The sequence below is a fragment of the Montipora capricornis genome, chromosome 9, assembly GCF_036669925.1.
Source record: "Montipora capricornis isolate CH-2021 chromosome 9, ASM3666992v2, whole genome shotgun sequence".
Classification (NCBI taxonomy): Eukaryota; Metazoa; Cnidaria; class Anthozoa; order Scleractinia; family Acroporidae; genus Montipora; species Montipora capricornis.
This window is the reverse complement of record NC_090891.1, coordinates 46,048,641-46,058,640: the sequence shown is the minus strand read 5'-3', so window position 1 is coordinate 46,058,640 and position 10,000 is coordinate 46,048,641. Positions and strand designations below refer to the sequence as shown.

The window sequence follows — 10,000 nt, the reverse complement described above, 5'->3', positions numbered from 1 at the left end:
AGTTTCGTTCATGGTTGTTTATATCACTCATAATCACGCTCCACAACTGAGAATCTTACCTGTATGGCTTGTATTTCAGACACGCAATTGCGCGAAGTCGCGCAAGAGTAACTCGAGCTTGCTTCTATCATACAATTTGATTGGTCAAAAACCTAACAAAAGATCTTACGTCACGGAAATCGTTTTGCAGCTCGGTTTCGCAGACGTTACTTTTCGGGCGAGAGAAACGACCGCCGGAAATACGTCTGCGTTCGCAGGCTAGCTAATCTCAAGATACATTGAATTTTGATAGGAGGTTTATTTATCATCTAGGAAATGAACATTAAGCTCGAAACTCGGGAACTTTCAGTTCAAGTTACTTCACAGAAGAATTGCAACAAATTCTAACTAAATTAAAAATTAAGTTGTCTGACACCGATTTCTGTTGTTTCTGTCAAAATGTTCAGAAAACCCTAATTCACTTGTTCTGGGACTGTCCTGTTACAAATGTTTTATGGAAAAACATACAAAATTTCCTGATTTCAGTTAACCTGGTCTAAACCGCTCACCTTCTAAGGAAAACTGTGTGTTTAGGTCTTGATGAGGAAAAAGGAGAAAATTTTCTTAATCACTGCCTACTTCTAGCTATATACTATATTTTTAGCCGTAAGTACAGCAATACAAAACCTTCGATAATAGAATAGCTTTGTCAGATTATACGTAATTTACAATTAGAAAAACAAATTTCAGTCACAACAAGAAGGCAGAAAGCATTTAAAAAGAAGTGGTATAAAATAATTCAGTCGCTGTGACTGTCTCAATGTTTTCTCCTTCCCCCCCCCCCCTTTTTTTTCCTGTTACTGTCATGTTATTTTGGTAATTAATCCAATCTGCCCCCCCCCCCTATTGACAGGTAATTAATTAGTCTCCCCCCATTCATCACTGCCACGCAATATTGTAATTTTTTTCCAACCTTGTTTTTAAGTATGTAAGTGTTGTATTATGTCGTTACTGTATCAAAGATTAAAAAATAAAAGAAAAGAAATTGAAAACATCACTCTCATTTAAATTCACCTTTTTAAAGAATCTATTAGTGGCTAGCCTCCTGTATAAGATTTTAAATTGAAAAACGCGAAGTTTTGATCTTCTACTACTTTCAAAAGGTAGTCTGAAAGACACCTTCCAGTCAATAAGTTTATTTTCTTTTATCATACAGTGCACAAACCATTTCGTTTGGCTGTTAACGGGCTGCTTTCGTTTCATTTCTGTAAGTGTTTTTATATGCTAGGTTATTTGGATTTTTGACCTTTAAAAACTTATCAAGAAAAATTTCAAAGTTGGTGTTTTCCTGAGAATCGTTTTCATTAATGTTTATAACAAAGTGTATTATAGCTGATATCACTCCCCAGAAAGAAAGAAAGGTAGCGCTTATGTTATAGTGTTCTTTAATTACAGAAAAAGATAGAAGTCTAGTCTCATTTTCCATCAAATGACCAATATTCTGTCCATGTTATATAGTGTATATATATATATATATGTTATATAGCGAAAGAGATAGTTTAACCAGAGACTCTGTGACAGTAACTGCTTCTTTGAAGAATTTTTAGCTTCGTAGATAATACTTGACCAGGCTTGTAAAATTTTCTGCAAGAAGAAATCGATGCTTTAAAATAAGGAGATAAATCCTTTGTCAAGGTAATTCTTCACCCATCTTAGTTTCAAAGCTTGAAGGGCTCTGTTAACAGATTAATTGTACCGTTTCCGCGAACAGCTTTAGTTATAGCGGAACAGTTCTCTGGAACAGCCTGTCCTGTGATATAAGAGAGGCTATGTCTCTAAGTCAATTTAAACGATTGGCTAATCTCATTTTTAATATTAAGTCTACAAGCAATTCATTAAAAAAAAGGCTATAGAATCACGAGTAGGCCAAATAGTTCACGAACGCCTAGAGGCTCAAGTAGCACCAGCACATCGAGTATGCCAAGAATCTCAAGTAGGCCAAGAACCTCGAGTAGGTGAAGAACCTCAAGTAGGCCAAGAACCTCGAGTAGAACAAGAACCTCGAGTAGGCCAAGATTTTCGAGTAAGAGAAGAACCTCGAGTATGCCAAGAACCTCAAGAAGGCCAAGACCCTCAAGCAGGCCAAGAACCGCGAGTAGGCCAAGATCCTCGAATAGGCCAAGAACCTCGAGTAGGCCAAGAATCTCAAGTACGCCAAGAACCTCGAGTAGGTGAAGAATCTCGAGTAGGCCAATAACCTCGAGAAGGCCAAGATCCTCAAGTAGGCCAAGAACCTCGAGTAGGAGAAGAACCTTGAGTAGCCCAAGAACCTTGAGTAGGAGAAGAACCTCGAGTAGGAGAAGAACCTTGAGTAGGCCAAGGACCTCGAGTAGGAGAAGAACCTCGAGTAGGAGAAGAACCCCGAGTAGGTCAAGAACCTCGAGTAGGCCAAGAACCTCGATCGAGTAGGCTAAGGACCTCCAGTGGGACAAGAACCCCAAGTAGGCTCAAGTACCCCGAGAACGTGTAGACTAGTAAGTGATGTTTATATACAGTACCAAGCTTAGTATTAGTATTACGGTGCATCCATGGCATTCTCCCATGGTGGAAGTATGGAAATTGCTAGTAGAACAAACCAACCAATGAAATAAAAGCTTGGGTTCGTCTGTAACTGAATATGGGTTTGGTCAATAAACCAAACCTTAGTTCTTATTGGAGCATAGATCCTGCTCTAACCGCTCCCTTTTTCGCCTGTACAATGCCCAGGGATAGATTCCTTCAGATTTGGTGATACTTACACTTTGTAGCCGTAACTTATATCTCCAGATCATTGAATCAAGCAACAAAAAATTGGTGTACTGTAGAATGCAGCTTGGGTATTCCAATTGTATCATCTAAGAACTAAAGGTAAATGAGATCAAATTTGGGATGACGAAATGCCCTTTACAACTGCTAAATTGCCGTTTTGGAGATTGATCGTTTAGCTGGGACCATCTGCATCAAAACAGAAATCAAATTCCAACTTTCATTTGGTTAGAGCTGAAACTAATAATAATAGTAATATTATTAGTTTTTAACTGACACTGAAGAAGACTTGTTCAAAAACACCTCCAACAACCCCATCAGGAAAGAGATTGACAACTCCATTTTGCTGTGGACATAACTTTGTTTCGACCATTTAAACTGTACAATTCCCTGCTACCAGAGGTCTCTTTTTTTTTGCGTTCGCTGGGCTGACGAATACGGGAAAGACACCTCTGCCAATTGGTCAGCACTCTTCAAACCAAACGCTCCATGAAATGTTTGCCGACTGTGACTTGAGCCCACTGTGTCCAGCGCATTCCTTTACAGTAAATCCCCTGTTGTTACGTGAGCTCACACAACACGAAGTATCACGTGAGGATTCAATAGCTAAATAACCCCAGTACATGCTCAACACAGTGAATTTCGACCCATGGCAAAGGTCTCTTTTCCCGTATTTGTCAGCCCAGCGAACGCAAAAGAAAAGAGACCTTTTCTAGCAGGGGAAACTGTACAGTAGCCCGAAAGAGAAACATACATTTGCTAGCTGAGAATACATGTGTCCTTTATTTGCTAATGAATTCATACAGGATTGTGAGCAAGCTTCAAGTTTTTGGGATAAAAAAAGAACATAACAAAAAAGGGTAGAAATTTTTTTAGCCGGGTGTTTGAAAACTCATTAAAACACTTTTCGTTATAGTCATTATAGTAGCCAATCTGCGCTCACGTTGCCGTTGGCGACGATTATTGATGGACAATAAACTGATCAACGGAAATCTTCTCCTCGAGAATCTCTTTGAATAAAGCAATGACCAGTAAGGATGTTCTTTTCTCGACGACATTATATGTTTCATTTTTTCATTTACAAGATATCTAAACTATGGTATTTCTGCATGATAGTTCATTACACTGCCCATCTGAAGAAAGGCGTTTCCTACTTAGTGTGCATTCGGCAATCTAGATATTGACATGGATTGTCATCTCCTAAATGGTTTGCATTGAAAATTTAAAGATTGCAGAAAGAAAATTTAATTAAGAGATCAAGGGACAATTTTATTACCCACAGTACTTAGCTTTTCACCTTCTGGAAGTTTCCGAAATTGCGATAAGAAATCTGCACGTTTGCTTAAGCAAAATGTTTTAAATATGGTCTCATTAAGGGGTCAAAAAAAAAAAGCCTGGGCCACGCCCAGATTGATCTCCTTTAGGAATTTAACTAGAAAATTTCCACAAGCATATGAATACACAAAGTCCTCCCTCTCCGGGGTTTAAAATACACACAAATTAAAAGATCAGGCAACTTTTACTTAATCACACCTTTTTACCCTCTAGAAATTCTAAGTTATCGCCCATTTTATTGAATTATTTTGCATCGGTCCGGTCCCTCTGTGACAAAACATCACAAAATCAACATGTAAAACTTTAAAGTAAGGAACTTTCCATTTGTTTGGTTCTAGGTCCTAGCAAGAGTCCATCAACCAAAAATGAGATTTGCCCAAATTGGCCTATTACTCATCAGCGTCAGAAAAGTGTCTGTTTTTGAACCAAGTTTTGCGGGAAAATAAACAATAGACCAAATCGGCTAACTCAATGTTGTGGCCAATTAAAACCCTTTGGAAATAAAAAGTTTTGTTCCAGGAATTTCCATATCATTAAATGTGAATACTACATTAAAATTCGTAATTTCCAAACATTTCTGCTTTCCTAGGTTGTTTTTTAGCTTATAGACATTTGCCTCCCAAAACCATTAATTTGCTTATTAGGCCTTGGCCAACCTTACAGAAACACAGAAAATTCACATTCCCCCAGACTGTCACTTATTGATATTGTAAATGGAAAGTTGGTATAGCAAGCTAAAGAGTATATTTGTCACCTGAGAAACATACCGCAAAAGCTTGGAGTTATTTTGAAGTATTTTCAAGGGTCAAAATAACACGACGGCTAGATCCTCAGTCATGGAAGCAAACCGTTTTGCCAAGTCCCTGATTTCTATCAAGTGATTAACTAATCCTGGTAAAGATGCTTACAAAACAACGCACAAATGTAAGGACTTGGACAGTATCTTAATACTACCGAAATCTCATGGTACTTTAACTAGTATCGCGATCTTCTTATAGTTTTGCCTATGCGAGAGCCGTCAATATTTTGTGGTATTGCCGTCTCACTTTTGCGGCCTGTGATTGGTTCTAATGTTGAAATTGACGTCGTTGCGCTGAATTGGGTTGCTGACGTACGCAAACAAATACGTTTCGCAGGTAGAAAGAATTGAAATCTCGATCAGGCGCGGGTTGATTAGTTTACAGTTTTATTTATCCTTATAAATGATGGATCGCGATACAAAACTAATTGCGATTTTGAGAGGACAATACCACATTATATTGACGGCGGCAGAAAATATATTCCGTATTGGGCTCCGTCGCTTCGCGACTCCGCCCAATACAGAATATATTTTCTCCCAACTAGCCGTCAATATAATGTGGTATTGCCGTCTCAAAATCGCAATTTGTTTATATAATTGGCATGATATCTTGTGTCTGACCGCTACTGAGGTATCAATGATTGAATTGTTTTCAATAACTCGTATAATCGAAGAAAGGAAAATAACGTATCGACGTATCAGAGTCCAAGTAGGTCTTTCACGTTTTGGACATCGTTTCTGAAAAAAAAAAACAATGAAGAAAGAAACAAGTAGTGGGTTAAATGGCAATAACGAATTTCGTTCTGATTGGCGAGTAAATAATATAACAATTATCTTAATTCATAAAAGTGTTTGTGCTTAGTTAATAGCAACAATTCCTATTAAGTGTTACTTTGACATGTAGACTTGAGGACCTCAATAGCTCACTTCACTTGACATAAGCAACTGGCAATACTGATCAGTTTCACTGTCAGTCCATCATAACACGGCTCAAACAGCTAGCTATCTGCAGGAAGCTGACGTAGCTCAGTCGGTGAATGCAGACATTATTTAATTCAGGTATTAGCCAAAGCTGTTCAAGTAAAAACAACCACTCTGGCAACCGTTTTTAAAGCCATTTCTCTTTGAAGGACGTACCTGCTCCTTTCGACAACTTCCTGATTAAAAACATGTACAAAGTACGGCGATTCAGTCATTAAAGTTACATTTAAATAGCACTTACCATTCTTTTCGTGTTTGTGTTGCCCAAATTCAAAGGTGACATCACCGCCAATTAGCACAAATGGCGCCCAGTATTTTATGGCGGAATAATTCTTTGTCTCTCGAAGAGATTTCATAGCATGGTGAAGACTTTTACTTGTACTTTTTCTATCTGCCAAGTGTTCATAGAAACACTTCATGAACAGGAAGGTCGCCTCATCGTCGATTGCCCAGAGTGACACCACAACAGACCGGGCACCAGCACAGAGGAAAGCCCTGGCTATTCCCACAATACCCTCAGATTTTACCTCTCCCCGGCCACTATGACAGCAACTCAGCACAACCAGTCTTGCCTGAAGACGAACTGCTTGAACATCGCTCAACGATAACATGTAATCTTCCTCTTTAGGGATCTTAGATGTGCGTTCAGGATTAGGGGCCAAAGCAATTTCTCCAGATCGGTCATCCCCATGTGCAGCAATGTGGAGTAAAGCAACTGACTTCATTCTTTTCAGCACCTCAGCTTTGGTTGCATTTTTTCCTGTAAGAGGCGTGGTCTGCAGAAGTTCCCCAATTATGTCCACCTCTTTTTTTGCACATGGCAGCTGTCCATACATGGGTTCCCCAGTGCCGTAAGTGACTTCCTTCAAGCACGGATCGCCCACAAGCAGCACTTCATTCTTACTTTGGAAGTTGTCAGGTGCAATAGAAATCAATTTTAAAGCAGTCAGCGAGGGAATTGCACGAATCCTGACAGAGTCACTCAATGCAGAAAAGGGAGCCAGGCAAAAGTGTCCATCAGGAACGAACACTAAGTCATCACCCTCGAGCAAGTCTGCAATAGGACTGACTAAGACATCATACAAAGGCTGCAAAGAGTGCACAGAGAAGCTCAAGGACTGAACAGTTTCTTCAACACCTTCCCTACTGCGCGAGAAGTCGCTGCATTGTCTGTCAAGTGAACGATTCTCGCATCGTACAACGGTCCCCGCATTGATCTGTTTAAAAGTACTTTTAATAAGAGAGTCGGCACTTCCATTTTCGATTTTTTTTTGTCTAAAATTTATCCCAATATCTTCTCTTAGCAACCAGAAGCTGATCATGTTCCCTTCAAGTGCTGTGAAAACAGTTTGTGAAGGTAGATCTTTCATGACCAAAGAAATATTTACCTTCATCATAGATTTCTCATCAATGCCGTATTGCATCTTCAAAATGTCTCCCAAAGCCTGTGCTCGTCCTTGCTCAGCAGCATACAAAGCCTCATCAACCTCTCCATTCTTCAAAAGTGCTCTCCACAGAGCAGTGTATGCACACCCATTTGTGTCACGAAAGCTAATTTTCCATGCATCCTCTGACTGAAGAAGACACCTTGTTTCATCAAAATAATGAATGCTTAAACGATAGTAACTAAGAGCTTTGCTCAAGGTGTCAAAAAATTCATGAATAAGACTCATATGATAATACGCGAATGCCTGCCCTATGGGGTCCTCCGTTTCCTTGCAAATACTAAGATGTTGATTGTGGTACTCTATGGCTTGCTTAAAATCACCAAGACTTCTATAAGCGTTGCCAAGATTGCAATAGGCTCTTCCTTCTCCATCCCTGTTCCCCAGTTCCTTTGCAATACTAAGACGTTTGTTGTGGTACACTATGGCTTGCTTAAAATCACCAAGACTTTGATAAGCGACGCCGAGATTGCCATAGGCTCCTCCTTCTCCAGCCCTGTCCCCTAGTTCTTTCACAATACTAAGATGTTGATTCTGGTACACTATGGCTTGCTTAGAATCACCAAGACTTTCATAAGCGTTGCCGAGATTGCCATAGGCTCTTCCTTCTCCGTCCCTGTCCCCCAGTTCTTTTGCAATACTAAGAGCTTGATTGTGGTACACTATGGCTTGCTTAAAATCACCAAGACTTTGATAAGAGATGCCGAGATTGCCATAGGCTCCTTCTTCTCCGGCCCTGGCCCCCACTTCTTTTGCAATACTAAGACGTTTGTTGTGGTACACTATGGCTTGCTTAAAATCACCAAGACTTTGATAAGCGATGCCGAGACTGCCATAGGCTCCTCCTTCTCCAGCCCTGTCCCCCAGTTCTTTCACAATACTAAGATGTTGATTGTGGTACACTATGGCTTGCTTAAAATCACCAAGACTTCTATAAGCGTTGCCGAGATTGCCATAGGCTCTTCCTTCTCCGTCCCTGTCCCCCAGTTCTTTTGCAATACTAAGATGTTGATTGTGGTACACTATGGCTTGCTTAGAATCACCAAGACTTTGATAAGCGACGCCGAGACTGCCATAGGCTCCTCCTTCTCCGGCCCTGTCCCCCAGTTCTTTTGCAATACTAAGATGTTGATTGTGGTAGACTATGGCTTGCTTAAAATCACCAAGTCTTTGATAAGCGTTGCCAAGATTGCCATAGGCTCGTCCTTCGCTGACCCTGGCCCCCAGTTGTTTCGCAATACTAAGATGTTGATTGTGGTACACTATGGCTTGCTTAAAATCACCAAGACTTTCATAAGCAATGCCGAGATTGCCATAGGCTCTTCCTTCACTGGCCCTGTCCCCCAGTTCTTTTGCAATACTAAGATGTTGATTGTGGTACACTATGGCTTGCTTAAAATCACCAAGACTTCCATAAGCATTGCCAAGATTGCCATAGGCTCCTCCTTCTCCGGCCCTGTCCCCCAGTTCTTTTGCAATACTAAGATGTTGATTGTGGCACACTATGGCTTGCTTAAAATCTCCAAGTCTCTGATAAGCATTGCCGTGATTGCTATAGGCTCCTCCTTCTCCGGCCCTGTCCCCTAGTTCTTTCACAATACTAAGATGTTGATTCTGGTACACTATGGCTTGCTTAGAATCACCAAGACTTTCATAAGCGTTGCCGAGATTGCCATAGGCTCTTCCTTCTCCGTCCCTGTCCCCCAGTTCTTTTGCAATACTAAGAGCTTGATTGTGGTACACTATGGCTTGCTTAAAATCACCAAGACTTTGATAAGAGATGCCGAGATTGCCATAGGCTCCTCCTTCTTCGGCCCTGTCCCCCAGTTCTTTTGCAATACTAAGACGTTTGTTGTGGTACACTATGGCTTGCTTAAAATCACCAAGACTTTGATAAGCGATGCCGAGACTGCCATAGGCTCCTCCTTCTCCGGCCCTGTCCCCCAGTTCTTTCACAATACTAAGATGTTGATTGTGGTACACTATGGCTTGCTTAAAATCACCAAGACTTCTATAAGCGTTGCCGAGATTGCCATAGGCTCCTCCTTCTCGAGCTCTGAAACCTATTTCCTTAAAAATGGCTAATGCCGCTGTGTAATTTGTTATGGCCTGATGAAAGTCAGCTGTACCCTGATAGTATCTACCAAGAATGAAAAAAGCCAAACCCTCGCCTTGTCTGTCTCCCTCCTTTCTTGCAACATGAAGCTGTTGCATGTGCCGCTCCAAAACGTCCAACTTTCCATCCCCCATTTTTGATAATTAGAACCAGGAAGTTTTTCTTAAAATTCTGCAATGCACCTAAAAGATAAATGAACGAAAACACAAGAGGTTCAATGCTCTGTCTACAGGATGCTAAACCGGCACATCAAGATTAATTGAACAATGAAGGAATAACTATCTTTAGCCAGTATTTTGAAAGAAAATGCCTTTCTTCAGGAATGTAGCCCGTAATGGCAGGATGGCGCAGTGGTGAGAGCACTCGCCTCCCACCAATGTGGCGCGGGTGCGATTCCCAGACTTGGCGTCATATGTGGGTTGAGTTTGTTGGTTCTCTTCTCTGCTCCAAGAGGTTTTTCTCCGGGTACTCCGGTTTTCCCCTCTCCTCAAAAACCAATATTTGATTTGATATGTATTGATTTGATTTGATTTCATTTGT

At 40.7% G+C, this 10,000-nt stretch overlaps 1 protein-coding gene across 1 annotated transcript in view; it reads right to left on the bottom strand.

Moving 5' to 3' along the window:
- Positions 1-3,548: 3,548 nt before the first annotated feature.
- The window catches only part of LOC138016307 (tetratricopeptide repeat protein 28-like), a 29,445-nt gene continuing 22,993 nt past the window's right edge, over positions 3,549-10,000 (bottom strand). The window contains exons 2-3 of the mRNA XM_068863471.1: positions 6,141-9,425; positions 3,549-5,656 (exon numbers count right to left, since the gene is read on the bottom strand). Coding sequence (XP_068719572.1) covers positions 5,637-5,656; positions 6,141-9,425 — 3,305 coding nt within the window. The 3' untranslated portion in view covers positions 3,549-5,636. The remainder of the gene's footprint in view (positions 5,657-6,140; positions 9,426-10,000) is intronic.